This window comes from Paralichthys olivaceus, chromosome 17, assembly GCF_024713975.1.
Source record: "Paralichthys olivaceus isolate ysfri-2021 chromosome 17, ASM2471397v2, whole genome shotgun sequence".
NCBI classification, from domain to species: Eukaryota; Metazoa; Chordata; class Actinopteri; order Pleuronectiformes; family Paralichthyidae; genus Paralichthys; species Paralichthys olivaceus.
Window position 1 is genome coordinate 20,426,450 of NC_091109.1, and position 25,890 is coordinate 20,452,339.

Genomic DNA, 25,890 nt, shown 5'->3' on the forward strand with positions numbered 1-25,890 from the left:
TTGGAGGGACGTCCTGTTCCTGGTAATACCAATGCTCAGACATTTCTATCACTGTGTTCCATGCTTCAACTCTTCTGCTCCCATCTCCAACAATCAGATGCTGCTCAGCAAAGACACTAAACCAGAACAGAAACAGAGAAGTGCTCAGTAATGACGATGACTGAAGGTGTGAGAGTATCCACCAGACCTTTTACACTTAAAGTGTGAATTATTTTGTTGATTGTGTTATTTTAATTAATCAATTAATTTATTAACTGGGACAAAGCAGCCGCTGCAGCAGACAATCAGAAAGCCCTTCCTGCTCTGGTCACGTCAGGTTTTCAACAATCACATATTCCATGATTCAAAGGAGCATGAGAAACGTCTCCACCATTTGACTATACCATTATCTGTCAGTTTCATTCCTGCTGCACAGCCTTTCTGATGAAAATCCACCCCTCCGCTGATGCAAGTTGGACAAATAGCTATTGAATAAGACGTCCCCTGGGTCTAGGCAACACTTTTCATGTCTTGTAATGTATTGTGTAACCATGTCTCCCTCCCTCTCCTGTCTGTCTCTTTGTACTTCGTCTTTGTCTGGGATGTGAATGTCCAGAAAGGGTGAAAGGACCTTCGGCTATGTGAGCACTCTCTGAGTCATACCACAACAAAAACACAAGGAATGCACGGTGTCGACTGAGGCTCATATTCAGCTGTTTCCCATTCTTGACTTTTTAGCTGCATTATAATAATTAGCTTTGTTAAAACATTCACGACAATAGACATCAGCTGCTCACCCATGCATTAACCCTTCTATTACATGATATAACTTTATAAAAATAAATATAGAGAAAAATCCTCTCAGTTTTGAAATAGGTGGCAGCTAAAATGTATGAACCACAATTATTTAAAATCACAAATGTGCTGTGAAATTGCTCAGTAAATGTTTTGCTTGCTCGTGTTGTTGAGCTATTGCATGCTTGCACTATCACAGGCTACTGCATGCTAGCACTATGGTCCATAAAGTTATTACCATCCATGCAGACAGTCAGATCTCATAGTTTCATAAGCACTTGTGGCGTGCAGTGCAATTCTTTCTCTTCCATGAGAATTCATCTTTCACTCTGTGCACCAGTCATTTGGAATCCGTTGAGTGACTTTCATACTTGTATTCATGCATCCCTAAAAGTCTGAGCAATAAACAAGCTGTTTGAGAATCCATGTTACAAATGCAAGTACATGTTAGCCCACTTTTTTGCTTCTCAATTAATTTCGAAGGCTGACGACAGCTGGAGGACAATAAGCACAATTTTGAATTTCCAATTTTCCAAACAATAAAGATGATGCTGAATCGGTGACTCCTCTCAATCAGCATGTGATGGGGAGATCTGCCTCAGTGACCTGATGGTTGCCGGGGGACACTTCAGTTTGTGCTGATGGTGTTAAAAGATGAAACAGTGTCTGATAGATAATATGAGTACGAGTGTTCATCAAGGCACAAAACATTCGAAGTAGAAAACATTCACAAGTAGACGTTGAGCTGTCTCGACAGCCTGAAGGAAGGAGGTACAGTCTTTCACGGTATCGTATCCGTCCAACACACACAGACACATATGTATTCAAAGGTATTTCATGTCGTTTTGAAAGGGACGGTGTCACAGTAATAATCCATTCATATTGTAAAAACTCATTATTAGAGGGAAGAAACCTGGAGTAGGAACCAGGCTCAGGTTGGGCAGCCATCTGCCTCAACTGGTTTAGAGAGAAAAAGAGGACAAGTGCAGTGACACAGGCCATCTATTGTAGAGAAACCATGCGTCAAAAGAGAGAAGGTCCACTTCACTGTTTATCCCCTCCACCTACAATACAGACCTTTCATCACCTCCCTGGGTATTTAACGACTATTCATATGAACACCAATGGCCCATTACACTTGCACCATAGGAATGTGAAACTGTAGCATTTCTATATTGTTTCCTTGACTTCTTTTCTTCCAACTCTTTCTGTGACCTGCCATTAGCCAGTCTCTGCGTAGGTGGACTTGGTGCACAGCTGATTCCTCTGCAGCTGAGCCAGCAGCTTTTATCAATGCAGCAGCTTCTTCTTCTTCATCATCAGACGAGTATGACTCATGTTTAAAAAGGAAAAAAACAGAGCCTGTGTCATGAGGTATATGGGTTTGTCATCACCATCAGGACACAGCCCCTCATCCTTTAACCACAACTTCAATTTTCTTCGAAAAAAAAATCCTCCAAAACAAATGAAACGTGCCAGTAACTCAACAGATTAATCAACCAGTAAATGCATTTCTCCATTCGTCCAATCTGTCTAACTCCACTGAAACCAAAACACAGTAAGTGACTTCCAGCTGCCGTCTATTTCCTCCGCCAGATGGGTCATTGTGACAGAGCACACATAAACACATCCGAAACACATCAGATTCCTTGTGTTTTACTGCCCTCCGTTGCCAAGTGCTGATACAAGTACTTCTTCAGACACAATACTTTCATGATACTTTCGCCACATCTACTTTAAATAAGCCACGTTAGGGAAAGACACATAAAGTAACTGGAACCTGCAGACTAAAAATATCAGGATAAGTAACTCTAAGATATCACAAGATAAATGGTAAAAGTTACGCAAATTATAGGTAAAGTACTGAAGTGGATATTTCGGATAAGGAAACTGCAGTAATGGAGCTTGGTGGGATATTTACCTTGGTTGTGATGGTGGTTTTGTTAGGAGCGGGTCTTCAGAGAGCAGAGAAATCAGGCTGAATGAGCCAACGTTCACCTAATGAACAGCTGCTGAGGTGCAAATGATCGATACTCTTCAGCTGTAACTAAAGGCAGGTCTGTGCTATTAAAGGCTGCTGTGCCGATTATCTTCCCAGATAAACCTGAAGTGTGAGGGGTTTACAAAATAATCTTAATGCTGCAGATTATCGTGTAATTGGCTCCAACAGAAACCAGCAAAAGCCAATGAGAGCGAGCCGAGATTGTGAGATTTCAAGTCTCTGGACCCGCCACCGTGAAAAGTGTGTGTTCTGTCATCGTGTCATCGGTCAAAAGTTGAAAATCATCTAGTGTGCTGTATTGTTATTTTAGTTGATGCTAGCTCGCTAAATTACTGCAACTGGCAGCCACCAGCAACTTTGTAAGGTGGAAAGTTTTCTTACTATTGCATAAAATGACATTCTGAGCCTCAAATATCAACATGACAAAAATACAAAAATAAATCAACTGCATGTGGGAACACATCAGTGTCTTCTCATCTGTACCTGTTCCTTAAACTAAATGAAAAACTCCCGGTGTGACCTGCATGTAAATGCTGCTCAGGTGCTGAAGCTGTGAAAGCAAACCCCCCCGGGGAAAGAGACAGACCTTTCATTTGACCTGGATTAAATATTGATGGCCTGTGATAATAGAGAAAAGAGCATGAATTTCTACGTCACAGCACAATGAAAGGGGTCGATTCTTTGTTGGTGAACTTTAAGGAGAGGAATTTATTTATTTATGTTTTTCCCATGGCCTGAGACCAGTCATAAAATGTCCTTTTAGAAATGAAATGTTAATCGATTTCGATGCCTCTGTGTGTTATACTCTCTCTTTAACCCTTTGCTCACACCCAGCATTAGTGAGGTTGTAAAAACACACGGGCCGCTGTGCTGCAGCTGCACTAAAAGTTAACCTTCAAATCTAATTAAAACTCCAGACGAGGAGGAAAAAAAAGAAAACGTCCCTCTTGACTGATGCATGATTAGTTGGTCAAATCTGCCAGCAAATTAGTGGAGTGAACCAGACTGAGACACATTTATTTTGCATCCACGCTGCTTGTCAAGACGCTCGGATATTGAATCTGACAGGTTCACAGCAGAGGCAGAAAAAAATGTCGGAGTTATGCATATATGAATAATCTGCAAGTAAATGAGGTTTTAAGGATTTTGCAGGTCAGTAGTTTTGGGTCATTACATGTCCCAGCTTTCAGTTTTACAGATAATATGGTTTTAGGGAAACAGGATTGTAAGTGAGATGTTTTTCTTAATAATAACCATGCATCAAACTTTCATCTGGTAATGTCATAGGTGTGGATGACAGTGAACCTGCTCAGTTTGCTGTAAGCTGCATGATTACACTGACATCTGGTGGAAGGTAGGTGGCTCTGCTGAGTATACCAGCAGCATCAGAGACAATTTATCCTTTTATTCTATCCTTCATCGTCCATGAAGAAGTTTTACACGCCTGTAATGCAAAGATACTAAGAATAGATGATTTGGAATTTCCAGATCCACATATGTTCAGTATAAAAACTTTGTATTATCACATTTTATAATTTAAAAAGTATTTAAAGTATATTCTGAATATACAGAAAGTAAAAAAAAATCACAGAGAAAGTTTCAAGTACTCCTGTTTGGGGTAAATCAGACCCCATCAAGTGTTAAGTGTTAATTATTGATAATCTCTCTTTGGAGATTATTAATGTGTTTCATATTCGTCTCTGCGACATCTTTTCTCTTTGCCTCATCATTACTCATTAATTCACATTGAGGTCTCACACCGTTCTGAGATCTAAACTCATGTTAAACTTTTCAGCAGCTCACTTCTCCCATGCAGCCACTGGGGCCGACCCTCCCGGCTGTGATTGAGCCGGCGGCGGGATTCTCTGCTGAAGGTTACACAACCCTGTGATGAGCGCGGAGGCTGCAGGGAAGGTAATTGGAGGGTTTTCTCCGTTGAGCAGGTTTGATTAAAAGATGTAAAGATGTCAAGCAGACGTGAAACTCTCTGACTCAAAAGAGACAAACCGGACAGGTAATAAATTGAAGGTTTATTATCTTCTCGTTCATGGCATGCACATGTTCATCTGCAAGGACATTTAGTCAAATCTGCTCCTGACAAAAAAAGGGCAGGAAATAAATCCTCACTGTTGATTATGTTCCAACAAACTGCATAAGCAATACACTTCTTTTAAAAAAATATCTAATAAAATCTCATATTATCGTACATCTCTCGAAATTCAACACTGAACTGTAGCAAAATAAAAGTAAAAGAGAAATAAAACCTCCAAAAAACAGATTAAATAAAAAAGCATGTTTCCCTCTTGTCCACTTTCCCGCTGCAGTATTTCTCAAAGTGCCTGTAGACGTCCCTCATTAGAGAGAGGGTCAAATTTAAAAATATAGTGACAACAGTTAATTTTAAAAACACATGAAATATTTTCCTTTTTTTTCCATTTATGTTCCCAAAGGAGAAACAACTACAAAAAGAGAGCAAACTCGCCTCATAACAAGAGAAACAGTCTGTTCTAGGCTGCGTTCTAGGCCATGACTTTTATTGCAGTCTGAATATTATGTAATATAAACAATGTTTGCAGTAATAATTCTACAGAAACTGGAACAAAGCTGTAAAGTAAAAATTCAGATTTTCAGTCACAAATACTCCTTCTGTACATTTACCGCTGTTAACAACCCTCTTACATTATATAAACAAATTACGTCAAGTAGCAATTTCCTCTTCAGGAACTTCAGTCGCGCTTCTTCTCTGAACTCTTCTGTCCTTCATTACACCTTCAAGTCCTGTTTACCCCCCCCCCCCCCCCCCCCCCCCCCCCCCCAACCTCGACACAGCCGTCAGACCTCGCCCTGTAACAGCACGTTTCGTCTGTGGAGATCGTTGAGCAGGACGTCGCCTTGGGAGCCGTCGGATATTCCGCTGTCTACAAACACAGACCCTGGGGGAGGGGGGCGGGGACAGTTACAGACGAGTCATATTTTTGCGTGTGCAGTTTTGACAGATTAAACCTACCGCTGCTATTGGTGCCATCGCTGGCGACAGAGGAGGTCCAAGAGGCCGAGTGGGGAACTGAGGTGAAGACCGTGCCCATCGACCTGTTGTTCTGAGTGGCCGTGCGACTCCAATCTGTTGAAAAAAGTATATATGATTACGCCAAGATGCACAACTCAAGTTACGTCCCTAACATCGGCTGGTGGCCGCTGACACCGGCTAACATCTACTGGTAGTTGGTAACTTAAATTGTGCAGACGGGTATTCATCATCTTGTCCTATAGTCTAACATGAAACCAAGCTTTAGTTGGTTTCTTCACTGAAAACAATGCACCCTGACCTAATGTGTTCATGGTTTAAGAAAACGTTTAGTGCCCCACCAGAGTTTTCAGCCAATCGCAGTCTCCCGCAGCAGAGATAAGTCCGCCACTGTCTGCGGACGTTCTCCTTCACAGCACAGTGGAAAACAAAGATAAAGAAACCTGCGCAGAACAAGTAAAAAAAAAAAAAGGTTTGATATCAAGGTTTTGGTAATATGGATAAACTGTTTCCTCTTCTGATGATCTCACCTTGCAGAGAGTTGAATATTGAGAAGAGGTAAACAAAGGGCAGGTAGAGCGGACCCCAGGCGAACAGAGCGAAGCCCCAGGTGAGGCCGAGCAGAACGATGAGGCCGGTGACACTGCGCATGTCCGTCAACGCTCCTCTGTTCGCAGACTGGTTCTGAGGGTTCTGCTTCTTGATCCGAGACAGTTGGACCATGACGACGATGAAGACCAGCAGGCACACGGCGAATATCAGCAGGAAGTACGCCACCACGCCCACGTAGAAGACGATGTCGTTACGCAGCCAACAGCTACAGACGGACAGAAGCAGGAATGGTTAGGAGATAGGAAGTTTTGAAAATTCATCCTTGGTGAAGCACAAATGTAACTTGAAATTTACAACTGCTTGATTGTTAATCTTTCAGGTCCTGTACAGATCCATATAGAACTGTTGATATCTGGCCTGATAAGTTCATGACAATTAATTCTGGTCATAAATCCACTGATATTTAGTGAGAGAAAGAAAAATACACATTAAAACATTTCAGCGCCACAGATAGAGAAGAGTTAAGAGAAGAGTGTCTCACCCTCCAGTGGTCAAATACAACAATGACAGGAAGAATACAAATATTCTCATATGGTCTGTTTTGTTTTTCTCTTGGACCTGCGAACATCATATGACAGTGCAATACAGCATTAACCTGCATTTACACAGAGGTAATAAAGATTTAAATGTAACTTACAAGTCGTCTGTGGTGCCATCTGTGTATTTTCCATATGTAACCAGACCGTAGTTGTCTTTGTCTACTGCTATTATGATGATCACCACGATGAGAGGAATACCTGCAACACAATACATCCATAAAACAGTTATAGAAGAATTATGCTTAAAAAACACATTTGAACCATGACTATACATCCAAGTAATAACATTTAGGCGGTGAGGTTTAAAGTACAGGACGCACCCCAGCCTATCAGTGTGAACTTGAGCATGTATTTGCTCAGGTAAGGCGTGAACACCCGCACGATGCTCAGGTACATGTGCAGAGCTTCCAACCCGGCCCAGGTAAACGACGTCAGCAGAAAGTAGTGCAAGAAGAAGGCGGTGCTGATACACAGCCCGATCGCCGGGTAGAGCGCCAGCCAGCCGTCCAATAAGAACACCAGGTTGAGGAGGAGGAGGGACAAGCAGAGCTGCACCAGGATCTTGGCCGGAATGTCTCGCAGCAGTTTCCTGCAAAGACAGTTTTTAAAGAAAATGCTCGGACGGGAAATTAGGGTATATCTGTAGAAGAGAAGGATTCTTACACAAATGAAAGGTACGTCAATAAAGTGATGGAAAGAAAAATAGCCGAGATTCCGCAGCCGATGTAGGAGATGAACGTTAGAATTTGTGCGTGCTCACGATCGGTTATTCCTTCTCTGGACAAGTCCTGCATGGAGGACGGGATACAGACACAAATATACAAACAGTGAACACATGTACAAATTTAGACAGTTTCTTACTTCAAACATAAAGTTGGATCACTTATTTTGGTACCTGCAATGTTCAAGTTCATTGGTTTGTTTAATTACTGTATAAATGCTGATTTGAACCAAATTTTAAAAGCATTAAACGCTGACCATCAGTATTGCAAATGCCGTGAGATGGTTGCAGCTGCAAATTGTTTCCTCTGATGTGGTGTTGACAACAAAGCAGCCGGCAGAGCTCCAGCCTCCATTTCCACCTGAACCAGAAAACACACAAAAACAGGGATGTTCACACATGAGGCAATTCAACCAACTCCATGAGGCATAAGTGTCCAGTACTCACCATTCCGACTGAAGTCCCAAAATACGCAGGAGGCCACAAAGTTTCCCTGTGAACCAAAGAAAAACGTTTGAATCCTCTCTTCTAGCTGCTATTTCACAATTAACCTTTTATTTTGAAAAGTTACCATTGTTTTTGAACTGTCGTGGAATAAATGGGTTCATGACAATAAACCACTCACATTTACGGGGTTGATATTTTGGATGGTAAACCGAATGTCCTCACTCAAGTTGCTTATTGACAAATTGGCAACACTGGAGCCCAGAACTGGACTGACGAAGGTTGTGTTGTCTAATGCTGAGTCCTGCAGAGGAAAGAGAGGAATGGAATCAGTTTAAGGAATACAGAATATTCACATTTCTTCATATTTGAGTAAGATAACTGCTCTGATATCAAATATAATTTTAATGCAGCCTAAAAATAAATGTTGGATCTGAAGAAAAATAACAATTTAGAAATGACTGATGGCAAATCTGGATGTGACGGTGGTAAAGTACCTGGAAAAAGACGCTTTTAGTGTAAAAGGTGAATTGGACCCTGCTGGCCTGTTGTTGCTGCTCAGGACTGAGACCTGACGTCAGGGTGGAGGGCAAGAAAACAGAGCCCAGAGCAGAACCGGACCTCTTAGACCTGGACCTGCTGAGACCACGGAGCTGTAAAAAACCAAAAGGTTAACAAAGGATTACTGCAATTATAGGATAATGTGAGATGATAAATAATTTATTAGACCCACAATGGGGACATCTGCAGGCAGTAAAGGGGATTGTAAGGAAACATCAGTTAAAAAGTAATAAATAAGTAAACATGCATATAAATATATGGTAATTAAATAGCATACATTTTAAATAGGATGGTCAATAGCAAGTGAGAGTCCATATTAGGACGTTAATATATTCTATAGGTACATTTGTACTGAAGATCATTGATTTCAACTTTTTTGCGGAGTTCTTTTTTTTGTTCTGTGTTTGCTGTGGAAGAAAATCCTGAACGTGTGCTACCTGGACATTATCAGTGTTGAAGATGTCGACAGATGTTGCGGGGAAGTTGGTTCCGTCCACCGTCCTGATCGCCAGGACCAGCGACTCTGACGAGATGATCCCTCGGTCGCCGCTGACGGCCAGCTTCAGAGCCACGGTGTCCACGACTCCAATCAGCCTGTCGACACGATACATTTGTAGAAAACCTGCGTTCATGTACAGTGAAAGTCACTGAGGGTTTATTTATTTATTGTGATTTTTACCTGTTGGCCGATCCAGAGAGGGCCCCAGCGTCGCCCTCCATCAAGTTGCTGATGATGTTGATGGCTTTTTGTCCCACGGACTGAGAGACAGAGGGGCCTTCCAGCAGCTTCTCCAACTGCCCCACTATTTGCTCCACCTGCAACATCCATGAGATTATTTTAACGGCTCAATGAGCGTTACGCTCCCTCCCACTTTTTTAAACATAACAAAAATATATAGATTTTTTTTCCCCAATGTAATGATGCCAACAAAACGGCAGTAGTATGTTTAACAATCCAAAAACACGTAAGAATTTCAGTAGCTTCACCTGAGAGGAGCTGAGCTTGGACGCATCCTGAGTTTGATTCAGCAGCTCGTTCGCCTGCTCCTCCTTTGCCTCTTGGCTCAACGTAGCAGTACTGCTAGTTGTTGCAGTACTGCTAGTTGTTGCAGTAGTAAATGAAGTTTTAGAAGTAGTAGTTTTAGTTATCGGAGAAGTGGTTGTGGATGAAGTAGTGGCTAAAAGCGCCAGTGAAGTAATAACTGGGTTTTTTGTTGTTTGGTTGACATCGGTAGTTAAACTGCTTGTAGTCGTGTTCTGGTTGTAGCTTGTTCCCGTAGTAACGTTGTGAGTGACAGCTGGTTCCAAGCTGGTGGCAGTTGTCGTGGAGTTGTTGTAAGTCTTTGCAGATGATGTGATGTTTTGGGTCGTACTTGCTGTGTTCTGATTTGCTGTTTGGTTTTTCAGTGGATATGCTGTGGTTGTCGTGCTGTTGTCGACAACAGAAGTGTTGTTGTTCATGGTCAAGTTTATTGTCATTGTTGTTACATTGTTAAGAGTTTCGTTAACTTGTGAAGTTGTGTGAGTCACATTTGTGTTCTGTGGTGTTTCCGTGATGGGTGCAACTGTTACATTTAAAGAAACAGTAGTAGTTGTAATATTCTCTATTGTTGTGTAGTTGTTTGAGACAGTAGTTACGTTGTTTACTGTTGTGTAATTTGGAGAATGTGTAAATGTGCTCACTGTTGTATTGCTTGTTGGGATTGTGCCATTGTGTAGGTTCCTACTCTCAACTGTAGTTACATTATACTCTGTCGTGTAATTGTTAGAGGCTGTTGTGTGATTGTTGGAGGCTGTTGTATTATTTGTTGTGTAATTTTGAGATGCAGTTGTGTAATTGTTGGAGGCTGTTGTATTATTTGTTGTGATTGTGCCATTGTTGAAGTTCCTGTTCCCAGCTGTTGTTACATTGTATCCTGTTGTGTAATTGTTGGCTGCTGTAGTTATGTTATACTCTGTTGTGTGACTTGTTGTGTAGTTGTTGGATGCTGTAGTTACACTGTAATTTGTTGTGTAATTGTTGGCGGCTGTAGTTACATTGTAGTCAGTTGTGTTATTTGTTGTGTAGATGTTAGAGGCTGTTGTGTAATTGTTGGTAGGTGTAGTTACATTGTGTTCTGTTGTGTAATTGGTAGAGGCAGTTGTGTAACTGATGGCGGATGTAGTAACATTGTACTCTGTTGTGTAATTATTAGAGGCTGTTGTATAATTGTTGATGGGTGTAGTTACATTGTACTCTGTAGAGTAATTGTTAGAAGCTGTTGTATTATTTGTTGTGTAGATGTTGGAGGCTGTTGTGTAATTGTTGGTGGGTTTAGTTAGATTGTACTCTGTTGTGTAATTGTTGGTGGGTGTAGTTAGATTGTACTCTGTTGTGTAATTATTAGAGGCTGTTGTGTAATTGTTGGGTGTTGTTGTTACGTTTTTCTCTGTTGTGTAATTGTTAGAAGCTGTTGTATTATTTGTTGTGTAGATGTTAGAGGCTGTTGTGTAGTTGTTGGTGGGTTTAGTTAGATTGTACTCTGTTGTGTAATTGTTGGTGGGTGTAGTTAGATTGTACTCTGTTGTGTAATTATTAGAGGCTGTTGTGTAATTGTTGGGTGTTGTTGTTACGTTTTTCTCTGTTGTGTAATTGTTAGAGGCTGTTGTAATATTTGTTGTGTAGATGTTGGAGGCTGTTGTGTAGTTGTTGGTGGGTGTAGTTACATTGTTCTCTGTTGTGTAATTGTTAGAAGCTGTTGTAATATTTGTTGTGTAGATATTGGAGGCTGTTGTGTAATTGTTGGTGGGTGTAGTTACATTGTTCTCTGTTGTGTAATTGTTAGAAGCTGTTGTAATATTTGTTGTGTAGATGTTGGAGGCTGTTGTGTAATTGTTGGTGGTAGTAGTTACATTGTTCTCTGTTGTGTAATTGTTAGAAGCTGTTGTAATATTTGTTGTGTAGATGTTGGAGGCTGTTGTGTAATTGTTGGTGGTAGTAGTTACATTGTTCTCTGTTGTGTAATTGTTAGAAGCTGTTGTAATATTTGTTGTGTAGATGTTGGAAGCTGTTGTGTAATTGTTGGTGGTAGTAGTTACATTGTTCTCTGTTGTGTAATTGTTAGAAGCTGTTGTAATATTTGTTGTGTAATTGTAAGAGGCAGTTGTGTAATTGTTGGCGGCTGTAGTTACATTATAGTCAGTTGTGTTATTTGTTGTGTAGATGTTGGAGGCTGTTGTGTAATTGTTGGTGGTAGTAGTTACATTGTTCTCTGTTGTGTAATTGTTAGAAGCTGTTGTAATATTTGTTGTGTAGATGTTGGAAGCTGTTGTGTAATTGTTGGTGGTAGTAGTTACATTGTTCTCTGTTGTGTAATTGTTAGAAGCTGTTGTAATATTTGTTGTGTAATTGTAAGAGGCAGTTGTGTAATTGTTGGCGGCTGTAGTTACATTATAGTCAGTTGTGTTATTTGTTGTGTAGATGTTGGAGGCTGTTGTGTAATTGTTGGCTGTTGTTACGTTTTTCTCTGTTGTGTAATTGTTAGAAGCTGTTGTAATATTTGTTGTGTAGATGTTGGAGGCTGTTGTGTAATTGTTGGTGGGTGTAGTTACATTAAAGTCAGTTGTGTTATTTGTTGTGTAGATGTTGGAGGCTGTTGTGTAATTGTTGGTGGGTGTAGTTACATTAAAGTCAGTTGTGTTATTTATTGTGTAATTGTAAGAGGCAGTTGTGTAATTGTTGGCGGCTGTAGTTACATTAAAGTCAGTTGTGTTATTTGTTGTGTAGATGTTGGAGGCTGTTGTGTAATTGTTGGTAGGTGTAGTTACATTTTGTTCTGTTGTGTAATTGGTAGAGGCAGTTGTGTAACTGATGGCGGATGTAGTAACATTGTACTCTGTTGTGTAATTATTAGAGGCTGTTGTATAATTGTTGATGGGTGTAGTTACATTGTTCTCTGTAGAGTAATTGTTAGAAGCGGTTGTATTATTTGTTGTGTAGATGTTGGAGGCTGTTGTGTAATTGTTGGTGGGTTTAGTTAGATTGTACTCTGTTGTGTAATTGTTGGTGGGTGTAGTTAGATTGTACTCTGTTGTGTAATTATTAGAAGCTGTTGTGTAATTGTTGGGTGTTGTTGTTACATTTTTCTCTGTTGTGTAATTGTTAGAAGCTGTTGTATTATTTGTTGTGTAGATGTTAGAGGCTGTTGTAATATTTGTTGTGTAGATGTTGGAGGCTGTTGTGTAATTGTTGGTGGGTGTAGTTACATTGTTCTCTGTTGTGTAATTGTTAGAAGCTGTTGTAATATTTGTTGTGTAGATGTTGGAGGCTGTTGTGTAATTGTTGGTGGGTGTAGTTACATTGTGCTCTGTTGTATAATTGTTAGAGGCAGTTGTGTAACTGATGGCGGCCGTAGTTACATTGTACTCTGTAGTGTGCTTTTTAGAAGCTGTTGTGTTATTGTTGGTGGGTGTAGTTACATTGTACTCTGTTGTGTAATTATTAGAGGCTGTTGTGTAATTGTTGGTTGTTGTTATTACATTGTTCTTTGTTGTGTAATTGTGAAAGGCTGTGGTGTTATTTCTTGTGTTGATGGTGGAGGCTGTTGTGAAATTGTTGGTAGGTGTGGTTACATTGTACTTTGTTGTGTAATCGTTAGAAGCTGTTGTGTTATTTGTTGTGTAGATGTTAGAGGATGTTGTGTTATTGGTGGTGGGTGTAGTTACATTGTACTCTGTTGTGTAATTGTTAAAGGCTGTTGTGTAATTGTTGGCTGTTGTTGTAACATTGTTCTCTGTTGTGTAATTGTTAGAAGCTGTGGTATTATTTGTTGTGTAGATGTTTGAGGCTGTTGTGTAATTGTTGGTGGGTGTAGTTACATTGTGCCCTATTGTGTAATTGTAAGAGGCAGTTGTGTAATTGTTGACAGCTGTAGTTACATTGTAGTCAGTTGTGTTATTTGTTGTGTAGATGTTAGAGGCTGTTGTGTTATTGTTGGTGGGTGTAGTTACATTGTACTCTGTTGTATGATTGTTAGAAGCTGTTGTGTTATTGTTGGTGGGTGTAGTTACATTGTACTCTGTTGTGTAATCATTAGAGGCTGTTGTGTAATTGTTGGCTGTTGTTACATTGTTCCCTGTTGTGTAATTGTGAAAGGCTGTTGTGTTATTTCTTGTGTAGATGTTGGGGGCTGTTGTGAAATTGTTGGTGGGTGTGGTTACATTGTACTCTGTTGTGTAACTGTTAGAAGCTGTTGTGTAATTGTTGGTTGTTGTGTTATTTCTTGTGTAGATGTTGGGGGCTGTTGTGAAATTGTTGGAAGCTGCTGTTATATTGTACTCAGTTGTATTTTCGAGAGAAGTTGAATATCTGCTAATTGTTGTTTTCATCGTTGTAACTGTAGTGTTTTGTTGTGCGACTGCAGTTATGTTGATCACTGTTGTAGTTACATTGTAAACTGTTGTGTAATTGAGTTGTCGTGCAATGGCTGTTATGTTCAGTGTTGCGTCACTAGGAGGTGTAACTGTAGTTTTATTGTAGAGTGTTGTGTTAATTGGAGAAGATGTAAGCGGTCTGACTGTTGTTATGTTGTAAACTGTTGTGTTATTTGGAGAAGGTGTAAGAGGTGTGACTGTAGTTATGTTGTACACTGTTGTGTTACTGGTCAAAGATGCAAATGTATCATTTGTATTTACATTGTAAAGTGTTGTGTTATTTGGAAAAGGTGTGACTGCAGTTATGTTGTACACTGTTGTGTTACTGGGAGGAGGTGTAAGTGCATCTGCTGTAGTTACATTGTAGAGTGTTGTGTGAGACAGTGTAGTTGTGTTAAATGTTGTTGACGGACCCAGAGTAGTCGTTGAGTGGTTTGCAGACGTTGTGGTGTTGGTTTGTGTTGAGTTGTAGTTTGTTGTGTTATTTGGAATATATGTAAGTGTTCCAGCTGTTGTTATATTGTACTGTGTTGTGTTATTTGGAGAAGATGTAACTGGTCTGACTGTTGTTATGTTGTACACTGTTGTGTTACTCAGAGAAGGTGTAAATCTATCTGTTGTAGTTACATTGTAGTGCGTTGTGTTGTTTGAGATAGATGTAAGAGGTGTGACTGCAGTTATGTTGTACTCTGTTGTGTAACTGGAAGATGGTGTAAGTGTATCTGCTGTAGTTACATTGTACACTGTTGTGTGATTGAGTTGTCGTGCAATGGCTGTTATGTTGTTAAGTGTTGTGTCACTAGGAGGTGTAACTGTAGTTTTATTGTAGAGTGTTGTGTTAATTGGAGAAGATGTAAGCGGTTTGACTGTTGTTATGTTGTAAACTGTTGTGTTACTGGTCAAAGATGCAAATGTATCAGTTGTGTTTACATTGTAAAGTGTTGTGTTATTTGGAATAGAAGTAAGTGGTGGGACTGTAGTTTCATTGTACACTGTTGTGTGATTAAGTAGATGTGCAGTTGCTGTTGTTATGTTGTATACTGCTGTGTCACTGGATGTTGTAACTGTAGTTTCATTGTAGAGTGTTGTGTTATTTGGAGAAGGTGTAAGAGGTGTGACTGTAGTTATGTTGTACACTGTTGTGTTACTGGGAGGAGGTGTAAGTGCATCTGGTGTAGTTACATTGTACAGTGTTGTGTGAGACAGCGTAGTTGTGTTAAATGTTGTTGACGGACCCAGAGTAGTTGTTGAGTGGTTTGCAGACATTGTGGTGTTGGTTTGTGTTGAGTTGTAGTTTGTTGTGTTATTTGGAATATATGTAAGTGTTCCTACTGTTGTTATATTGTACTGTGTTGTGTTACTCAGAGAAGGTGTAAATCTATCTGTTGTAGTTACATTGTAGTGCGTTGTGTTGTTTGAGATAGATGTAAGAGGTGTGACTGCAGTTATGTTGTACTCTGTTGTGTTACTGGAAGATGGTGTAAGTGTATCTGCTGTAGTTACATTGTACACTGTTGTGTGATTACGTAGATGTGCAGTTGCTGTTATGTTGTATATTGCTGTGTCACTGGATGTTGTAACTGTAGTTTCATTGTAGAATGTTGTGTTATTTGGAAAAGGTGTGACTGCAGTTATGTTGTACACTGTTGTGTTACTGGGAGGAGGTGTAAGTGCATCTGCTGTAGTTACATTGTACAGTGTTGTGTGAGACAGTGTAGTTGTGTTAAATGTTGTTGACGGAGCCAGAGTAGTCGTTGAGTGGTTTGCAGACGTTGTGGTGTTGGTTTGTGTTGAGTTGTAGTTTGTTGTGTTATTTGGAATATATGTAAGTGTTCCAACTGTTGTTATATTGTACTGTGTTGTGTTATTTGGAGAAGATGTAACTGGTCTGACTGTTGTTATGTTGTACACTGTTGTGTTACTCAGAGAAGGTGTAAATCTATCTGGTGTAGTTACATTGTAGTGCGTTGTGTTGTTTGAGATAGATGTAAGAGGTGTGACTGCAGTTATGTTGTACTCTGTTGTGTTACTGGAAGATGGTGTAAGTGTATCTGCTGTAGTTACATTGTACACTGTTGTGTGATTGAGTTGTCGTGCAATGGCTGTTATGTTGTTAAGTGTTGTGTCACTAGGAGGTGTAACTGTAGTTTTATTGTAGAGTGTTGTGTTAATTGGAGAAGATGTAAGCGGTCTGACTGTTGTTATGTTGTACACTGTTGTGTTACTGGTCAAAGATGCAAATGTATCAGTTGTGTTTACATTGTAAAGCGTTGTGTTATTTGGAATAGAAGTAAGTGGTGGGACTGTAGTTTCATTGTACACTATTGTGTGATTAAGTAGATGTGCAGTTGCTGTTGTTATGTTGTATACTGCTGTGTCACTGGATGTTGTAACTGTAGTTTCATTGTAGAGTGTTGTGTTATTTGGAGAAGGTGTAAGAGGTGTGACTGTAGTTATGTTGTACACTGTTGTGTTACTGGGAGGAGGTGTAAGTGCATCTGCTGTAGTTACATTGTACAGTGTTGTGTGAGACAGTGTAGTTGTGTTAAATGTTGTTGACGGAGCCAGAGTAGTTGTTGAGGTGTTTGCAGACGTTGTGGTGTTGGTTTGTGTTGAGTTGACAGTAGATATCAATTCTGTTGTGTGTTGTTGTGTTGTGGTTGTGTTTTGAATCACTGTAGTTTGAGTGTACTGTTCTGTTGTACTTCTGGAGTCGGCAATGGTTATACTATGTGAGGTTGTTTGAAGTGCGGGTTGCGCTGGTGAGGATTGTGTGTCGTTAATTGTTGTGGGTGAAGTTGTCGTGTCGGGCTGAGCTATTTCTTGTGTTGCATTTGTCTGCTGCTCTGCTGTGGTGTTGTCAGTTGTTGTCTTAGTTTGTTGGAAGTGGGCGGTGACGGACGGAGCTGAAGCTTCAGAGGTGCCGGTTGTCGTGGAAGTCTGGGAAGTTCTTTGCGTGGTTGTGGAAAGTTCTGGAGGGCAACTGTCAGTCAGAAGAACAGCGAGTGTCTCATTCACGTCACTATGAGAGAAGAGACAAAAAGCAAAATATGCGATGTTCAGAACTTCATATGAATTTTTAACTTTATTTGATGTTTATTGTTTAGTGGGTTAGATCTGGTCGATTTCACAAGTTGAACCTGTGTTTATCTTTGCAGCGTTTGTTGAATACCAGAATTCCCAGATTTCAAAAAATAAATTTTTTTGAGAAAGAAACTGCAGATTTTTCTCTAACACACACACACACACACACACACATACTAGAACACCAGTTTTCTAAATATAATCATAATGCTGTATCATTTTACCATTGAACCAGAGTGGAGTCAGGTTGGCAGACATTAGAGGTCGGCTGGTCGCTGGCAACCCAGGTCCGGTTAGACGCCAACAGATTAGAGACAGTGGACCCAGGAGAACCACACAAGACTGAGGACAGAGATTTGCTTTTCAACGGAGAATTCATAATGGGATCAATGTGAAAAAACTGAAAAACATGAAGACTCACCCATGCGTGTGAGCGGCTTTTCATTTGTGATGACACTGTGGTGGTCAATGAGTCGTTGCACAACATTTCTCAGGAGGCACCCATTGACAGATCCATTCATCTCCAGAATCACCATGCAGCTGGTTAAACTAGTGAGCAGCAGGATGCAGGTTAGAAATCCACCTTTATTAATTATTGTCAAACATAACGATCTGTATTGCACCCCACAGTGTGAGCATTTTTTTTTTTGTCATCTTTTTTCCTTATATTTCTTCACAAGTGCTTTCTGCATCTGCCCATCATCATCACTGATAAATATATAGGTCCACGAATTTTAATAAAGTGGTTCTTCATTTTAAATGTCTACCTCTGCGTGGTCCTCTGACATTCCACTTGAGTAAGCTAGAATAAAGAAAAGGTTCGGGTTAACACGATAGACAGCTTTCATATATTAAAATATATATAAATATCATCTACTGTAAGATTTACCTTGTAATGATTTGAAATCTCTGGATGAGGTTCACAAAACCTACGAACAAGGAATCGTCAACGTCTCTTTCATGTTATTTGCAACAGTTTAGTTAGTTTAATTCTTGAGCTGCTTTTTAAAATACATTATTAAACTTTCAGCATTGATTAAAAGTGGATAGTGACTTACCCTGTCAGCGCTGGATCACAAACAGTAAGTGTTGACAACTGCCAGATGATGTGTAGACAGTTAGTACGTATATAGCATGTTTACAAAAGGAAGTTCAATCATATTGTGATGTTCTTACCAAATTCCTCAGGAAATTAATATCAACAGAAGGATCGCTGATATTGATTCTTATGGCGAAAAACTTGCCTGAAAAAGAAAATGCACAAATCAAAGCTGGGTTGGGTGTGTGTGCATTTAATAGTGCAAACATATACAGACAGAATATTCTGGTGGTTTTCTTACTTGAAGAGTTGCAGACCGCAGAACAGTCACAAAAGTGAGACCTTTGCCCTGAGAGACAGACAAACATCAGAATCAGAAGTCCTTTATTAATCCCCGTAGGGAAATTCAAACGGTTGCAGCAGCAGCAGGAGCAGCAGCAGCAGCAGCAGCAGCGGAAGCAGCAGAGTATTCAGGTGAACAGTTTGTCTGTGGTGTCGATACTCACTGCTGCAGGAGTGTGTTGTTGGTTGTTGAGCTGCGACGCTGTGGTTGAGCTGCAGGGGAGAGCTAACAGATGTAGAAGATGATAAGTGTGTCATGCAAACAAACACACACACAAGGGCTTACAGTGAGAACAGGGAGACAAACGTGATGTTCACCATTTAAACTGGGAGTGTGTGTTGGTCTGGCAGACGTCATCCAGGGAGGAAGTGAAGGTGCACCTCACAAAGTTGTCACCAGGGGACTTCGGGTCCTCGCACAGATTTCGACCTGACGGTGACAAAATCCTCAGGATGGTCAGGAGTGTGTCTGTGTGTGTGTGTGTTTGTGTGTTCTTTCACTTTTGTGGACTTTTTTGGGCGGATTTGAAATTGTAAGAGGATATTTATGTAAAGTCTTGTTGTTTGTGAGAAACTACATCACATCTGACCCCTGACCTTAACCAGGACGATAATGCATTCCCCAGCCCCTCACCCTAACCTCAACCATCCAAACTAAATGCCTCGCCCTTCAACCAAGTCTTAACCCAGCCCATGGAAAACGTGTGGTCCTCACTTTCCAAAAATTGCTGCAGTATTCAAATGTCTGCATTCTAATTTGTGTTTTGCATATGAAGTATTACAGGTACATCCGCATGTGCAGCGTGTTCTCACTTTGTACAAGTATGGGTGTGTTTGTGTTCACACCATCATGACCGTGTGTCATTTAAATGTCAGCTTAATGGCTTTTTCTGCTAATAAGCTGAAAATTGAATGATTGTGTTTGTTTTGTGTTGTGATGGATGGGGACTAAGCAGCGACTGATTGATGAGTGCTCACCGACTCTCTCCACCTCTCCAATGATACTCGCTCGGCTTCCATTGCTTCCAGCTTGCTGCAGTGCAGAAACTCCGGCAAGCTGCAGCTCACACGCTGAGAACGCGTGGCTGAGCTTCAGCAGCACGCCGCAGGTCGCGTTGCTGGAAACAACAAGTTCACCCCACAAGTGAGGAGTAGAAATCGGAAGTACACGTGTACAGCAGAATTACCTGGTGACATGATTTACCTCACGTTCCTCTGTTCACCACAGGAAACCTCGACCCACTGAGAAGAGAGAGAGAGAGAAGAGATGCACTTGTCTGTGTCGTCTGGGAGAGGTTTTATTCTGGAAAGTGGAATGATGTTTCCTGTTTCTGGGACAAACTGACCTGAACATTTGTTCCACCTTGACAGAAAATCTCTGGTGCATTTCCTTTGCAGCCAAATGCTTGAGTCAGCTGAGTGTGAGATGGAGAGACAGAGGCAGACAGATTCTGAGATGACGGCAGATAACACACACACACACACACACACACACACACACACACACACACACACACAGACACACACATGCATACAATAATCTGGACTCATCTCGACTTTAGCTTCTACCAACAGGACTCTGTATAAAAAGGCTCATGGGGCCCGTTCATCTCACTCAGTTTGAGTCTAAACATTCAAGGTTTCTTAATTTCACTGTGTAACACTACTATAAATGGTTGCCAGGCAATTTCAAAATTAATTTCAGGTGAGTCACAAGGTTGGAATGTTATTCTGGCACGATTCTGCTGCTGCTGCTCCCAAGAATGAATCCTGTGCCTGAAAGACTCGTTTGTGACAACGTGGCTATTAAAGTTATTAAGAGAAGACAGGGTGGAGACATGAAAAAACAACAAGGTGAAAGGTTTCACTCTCACCAGGTCTTTCACTTCGTCCTTTATATTGATTTGTTTGCTCTCAACACTTAGTATCATCCAAAAATAAGCATCTGCAGAAAGAACAGAAGATGTTTTTTCAGCCAGTTATATGTAAATAAAACTTCCTGAAGGGACAAAGCGTGAATATTTCTCACCTGTGTCGGAACAGAGCTGGCTGATGTTACAGTTTCCTGGTCCTGAACCTAAAAGAATAGAGAAGAAGGAGAAACACATTGAAATGTTGTTCATTCTTAACATTGTGTCAGACTAACCCATTATAAATGAGTGACGTGAAGCCATGTCGTACATTTTTAATATTAAAATTTGGCAACTTTAAACATTTTTAAACATTTAACAGAAGTGATGGACAGTGATCAAACCATGAGGAAATACTTAATTACTTAATTAAACTAAATTATACTTGATTGTATAATTAGTTATTGTATCATCCTTGACATTAGAAGGTTATCATAGCTTAGATAAATGACCCACATTAAAAAAAATACTTTTATAACCTTTTATCATTAACTTTACTGACTTTCTAATCTTGTATTCTATAAATTAAACAGATCGCAACGGTGGACAAAAAAGTTTGATGTCACAGGAATTCTGCCACTTTTCAACAAAAACTAAGCCCTTAAAGTTTTACAACTTGACATTATTGTGTTATTATAATCGATCGAAGTGATGAACTGAATTACATAAATTTGACCAATTGAAATTGACAATGAGCACATCGCTCACCTGTGGTCGAAGGCGTCTGGCTGCTCAGGTCCGTGGTTGCTATGACTGGACCTGAGGTAGTTTGAGCTGACAGCACTAAATGGAAAAGATACAGGTCCAGTAAGAATGAGGATGAATATATTTCGTCGGAGATGTTATTGTGAAATGATTCTTACCAGGTGGAGTTGAGAATAAGCGTTCATGTGAAGTTGTAATTGCTGGAACAACAAATGTCATTAAAGTTTCACTGCTTCAACAATCTTTATCTTTCTTTATATGAATCTTGAGATTAAAAAAAACCAAAACACATTTAACAGCCCCCTCCCTTTGTCACAAACATGTGGACCAATGCACATGTATGTTACAGATACACACAACATGCATGTGAGTGTGCAAGTCACCTGAGGATAAACCATTAGTAACACTTCTGCGAGCACGACGTCTCCACATTCTGTGGTCTACAGGAAACATAGAAACAGGCAACATTCAACTACCAACATGCTCTAAACATACATGCACAACTACAGGTGTTGGAGACGGACACTTCTTCTTCACATGAGGGATTTCAAACATCACATTCATATCATATGTTTCCTAATTAAAACTGGAGGGTTTGTTCTCTCTCATGTCTAGTTTGTTCTTTTTATAATAGTAGAATAATATTTGATTTGGATCTATTTTTAGATACATCTCATAAAAGAAAAATGTGGAAGATCAGGCTGGAAAAACATTCCAGAGCTGCTTTCAGACGTGCACTGAACTCCAGAGAACCTCCGGACGATCTCCGAGGGACTATATGTGTTGTTGTAGCAAACACTTTCTCATGGTGTAGGATGAGAAAGTGGTGGGATACACGTAAAAGACGTCAAGAGAGCTTTTAGTTCTCAGACGCTAGTGTCAATGTGCTGTAAACAAAAACAAGCGATCTCCACAGCAGAATTAATATGGTACGTCCTGCCTGCTGCTCCACCCCTGACCTGAACGCTCCGGAGATCGAACCTCCTGTGTGGTTCATGTGTGAAAGGCAAACTCCCGAGAAAGTCCGGAGCCCATTCTGAGGAAATCCTCCAGAGTTCATGACTGAAAACAGCTTAGAATAAGATGCATGCTTGAAAACGTCTAAAGATCTTCATGCTTTGTCTTAGGTTGAACATGCAAACAATGATTAGTTCTATCTATGCGTCGAATCAAGTTGTCTTTGAGATCAAGAGGACTTCATGCATGTCTCTCTCACCACACAGAAGGTTTGGGTCCCTCTCTCTGGCATTGGGACTGGTGATGCCCCAGTAACGAGCATCCCAGCCAATCACAGTGCCGTCCTCGCAGGAGTGATGGTCGTCCAGGTCGGCCCAAATCCGGAACATGTACAGCTCCACTTGTCCGAGCTGGGCCGCCCGGGGTCTGTCTCTGGGACGACAGCCCAGCCACAAGGAGCCGGAGGGGGGGATGGCCTGAGCGATGACGGTCCTCTCGGCCACCATTTGCCCATCGACCTGGAACATTCAGATGTTAAATATTATATGTACAAATAAAGTGGTTCAGATTATTTTATTTTATTTACAGAACATTTAAGTAACATTTTAAATGCTTGACTTTTACCTGCAATGGAGTAATTTTATATTGTTACTTTCATTTAAATAATATTTTATATGCATGAGTTTTACTTTTATTGTTTTGTTACTTTTACTTAAATAAGGTATCGGTGTACGTATCCAACACGCTTCATACTTGTACACAGCAGATATTACCTCCAGGCTGAAGGAGTTGCGTAGTACGTCCCTCCTGAGACACACCCTGTGCCAGCGCATTAGGGACAACTGGATAGGAAATCTGTGTCGGACCCTGAGCAGCCAACCGTACAACGCCCCGTCGTCTCCCTCCAGACCCAGCTCAGGCCTGGGGGCGTAGACCGAGCTGTAAGAGAAGGCCACCCAGGATCCGGGCACCAACACACGGATGTCCACACACACGGTCATCTGAAAGAGCAGAGGCATGGCGGCCCTCTCCTGCAGGGTCCAGTGGTCCTCACAGCCATTTAATACTGCCTTGGTGTCTCCCAGGAAATATCCCAGTGCTGGAAAGGGAGAAAGAAATGCAGCTGTGAAGGTATAATTTTACTGCGCGGATGCTCTCGTTGCAGAAATAGTCTCATAAACTCTCAGATCCAAAGAAAATGGTTAATCTTAATGCTTTGCCATTTCAAATGTAATGCCTCTTTTTAATGTAAAACCAATAATCAAAACTAATATCTCTAAACAGACGTGTACCTTTGGGTGGAGCAGCTGCCAGCAGCAAGAACCAGATGACTAGAAGGAAATGGTGTTTCCATCCCCACTGTTCTTCGAAGCGCATCCTCCTGAAGACACAAATGTGAAATAAATTCACATTAGATGAGACGAGGCTCTTCCTCTTTACGTCACTCGGTCACGGCTCTGCCAAATATTTGAATCTCATGTCCAATGTTCTTTGGTTGAAAACAAAATCGACTGTGTGTGTTGCCACCTTCCTCCTCCCATATCTTTGAATGCAGCCGATGTTATTCTAGATATTATTACAGTGTATATTCCTGCTTTGGGATTTCACAGAAATTCAGAGCTGGTAAACTAAAACTATCTAATTTTATCTGTGGCTTTGTCTGTGGCTTTGTCTGCAGCGGGGATGGACTGCAGGGCAGGGCTGGATGCAGCAGATTGGATTACAGTTCGCTAAATTCACACCTTTATAAATTACAGGTTATTGTTGCCATGTTGTTGATACGCTTCAGTTAACACCCATAAGATTTTGATATAATACAGAATGCTTTGTCACTTAGATGCTTAAAAAAGGGAAATTCAACAGAAACATCATTGACTGTTTGACTTTATGTTAATGTGAAATTATGAAATCTCCTTTATTACATTTTGTGCACAGCAGCTGATACCACAACCATGACATATTAAGTTATTATGGCTAATGCTGTCTAATTAGACTTTGATGAATTGTTTATATAAAAATCCTGCAGCTTGGTGATGATTCCCTCATAACACATTTTCCTAATTTAATGTAAATAAATGCAATATTTACATGAAAAGTTCTTTGCAGTTTGGTAAACTTTATCTTTATACCAGTAAATATTAAGGAAATCAGGACGAGGGGCCTTTATTTTTGCAATGTCCATAAAAAGAGCTGAACTAATTGTCTGGTGTGCTCGCTGCATTAGTTTGTTCTTCAGGTGTAGCAGCAGTTGGTTGAATAATGATTTCTTCAAATGATTTTACTTTTGGTACAAACATACTGTTCCTTCAGCCTTGTTCTCTTATCATAGCCTCACCCTCAGCCCTGCACGTTAATTAAAGTAAATGGAGTCATTACCAAAGCATTAAAGGAATATGTGCGTATACATTTATACACGTCTTGATTTTTTTGCATTACAGGGAGTGTCTGCAGTTCCATGGGATTAAAAAGAAATGCAGACACACAGGGTTTGCTGGCTGGGGTACAAAAATCTGTTTAAAATGAATGTGTCACTTATTTCGTCTCATTTGACACTTTACTGAAAGATTTCCTACAAATAAAATTAAAGTGTGAGTCAGTGCTGCAGATTTAAGTTTAAATCAGACAGCAGGTTGGTTTCTGTCGAGTAACGTCCTCAATATCATAATCATCAATACTTTGCCGCTGTGACAGAACTGTACATTTACATGTGATTATCATGTGTGTCACGTCGGAAACAGAAACTCGACCTTTCAAAGCCTCACGGCGACACACAGACTACACAGCCATTGTCCTACTTTAACTTCTGTTCCCACAGTCTGACTGTCTTTGAAGTCTAAGAAAAGCATGAGGAGAAAACAACGTGGAGACATTTCTTGAATTTTTCTTGTCTCTCCTGATCCTCCGCAGAGCCACTGCTTTACCGTGGTTACAAAAACAAAGACGCAACCTTTAATGTGTTAAAGGTGCAGTGGGTAGAATTTTGTGATATCTAGTGTTGAAGTTGCACGTTGCGGCTGAACACCCCTCACCTCACCCTCTCCTTCCAAACATGAGAAAGAACCTGTGGTGGACTTTAATTGTCATAAAACTCAAAAGGTGTTTAGTCTGTCCAGTCTGGACTAATGTAAAAAACATGGTGGCCTCCGTAGAGAGGGTCCCCTCCATGTAAATATAAAGTATTTAAATATAAAGTATTTAAATATAAACGGCCTTTTCTGGGGTAAAGAAAACTACAATTCATAGAATTTAGATGATGTTGTGTTTTCCTCTCCTGTGTTGATACTTCAGAATTAGTCCTCGTCTTTAGTGAGTCGTCCTCAAACACTTCTGAAATACACTGTCACTTTTTACTGTTTGTGCAGAGTGAAGTTAGAAAACTTACTATACCTGGAAAGAAGTCTTTAAAAATTCTTACCTGATGCTTTTTAGATGCATCTCCAGTGTTTATACGTATGTGTGTGATATATATGGAGGAGGACTTGTCATCACATATTGCTCTGGTCCCTCCATCCCTCCGCTGTCTTCTCGTTCATCCTCCTTTCATGAGTCCAAAACTGCCAAGATATCTCTCTGTCTTCCTCTCCTTATTCTCTTCCCTGGTGATGGTTCCTTATCCCTTCTTCCCTCGTCTCTGTCCTCACTTGCCCCTCGCCGTCCCCCCTGTATCCACCTGTCTCTTACATAAAAGCATCGTCTGCGGCATGTAGTTGCATGCAGGAAATCAGGATCAGGATTTCTGAAATGTGTCTGCTCAAGCGAGACT

The 25,890-nt window shown here is 40.6% G+C and overlaps 1 protein-coding gene across 2 annotated transcripts; it reads right to left on the reverse strand.

Annotated features, from left to right (window-relative positions):
• Positions 1 to 4,787: 4,787 nt before the first annotated feature.
• On the reverse strand, positions 4,788 to 25,890 carry adgrg2a (adhesion G protein-coupled receptor G2a). 2 transcript variants are annotated; one of them, XM_069512996.1, is made up of 35 exons: positions 25,543 to 25,889; positions 23,420 to 23,508; positions 22,901 to 23,226; positions 22,387 to 22,645; positions 21,554 to 21,610; positions 21,329 to 21,370; positions 21,174 to 21,248; positions 20,585 to 20,632; positions 20,430 to 20,500; positions 19,902 to 19,970; positions 19,760 to 19,797; positions 19,534 to 19,673; positions 18,874 to 18,985; positions 18,720 to 18,781; positions 18,515 to 18,562; positions 18,351 to 18,418; positions 18,233 to 18,270; positions 18,064 to 18,103; positions 17,942 to 17,976; positions 17,596 to 17,723; positions 17,399 to 17,516; positions 9,666 to 17,112; positions 9,358 to 9,494; positions 9,116 to 9,272; positions 8,615 to 8,770; positions 8,299 to 8,421; positions 8,121 to 8,166; positions 7,931 to 8,034; positions 7,616 to 7,740; positions 7,273 to 7,541; positions 7,051 to 7,150; positions 6,332 to 6,618; positions 6,143 to 6,244; positions 5,784 to 5,897; positions 4,788 to 5,709 (listed from the first exon to the last, which is right to left on the reverse strand). In XM_069512996.1, the coding sequence occupies exons 1-35, from the start codon at positions 25,560 to 25,562 to the stop codon at positions 5,609 to 5,611; spliced, it is 11,151 nt and encodes a 3,716-aa protein (XP_069369097.1). In that variant the 5' UTR covers positions 25,563 to 25,889; the 3' UTR covers positions 4,788 to 5,608. The 2 variants fall into 2 exon arrangements, with proteins under 2 accessions (XP_069369097.1, XP_069369098.1); XM_069512997.1 differs by lacking the exon at positions 21,554 to 21,610 and having other exon boundaries at positions 25,543 to 25,890.

Coding starts and splice junctions, on each gene's coding strand:
- adgrg2a (XM_069512996.1), bottom strand. CDS start 25,562: ATGCATCTAAAAAGCATCAG. Junction 23,509..25,542: donor ATGCATCTAAAAAGCATCAG/GTAAGAATTTTT, acceptor TTGTGTCTTCAG/GAGGATGCGCTTCGAAGAAC. Junction 18,782..18,873: donor ACACACTCCCAGTTTAAATG/GTGAACATCACG, acceptor TACATCTGTTAG/CTCTCCCCTGCAGCTCAACC.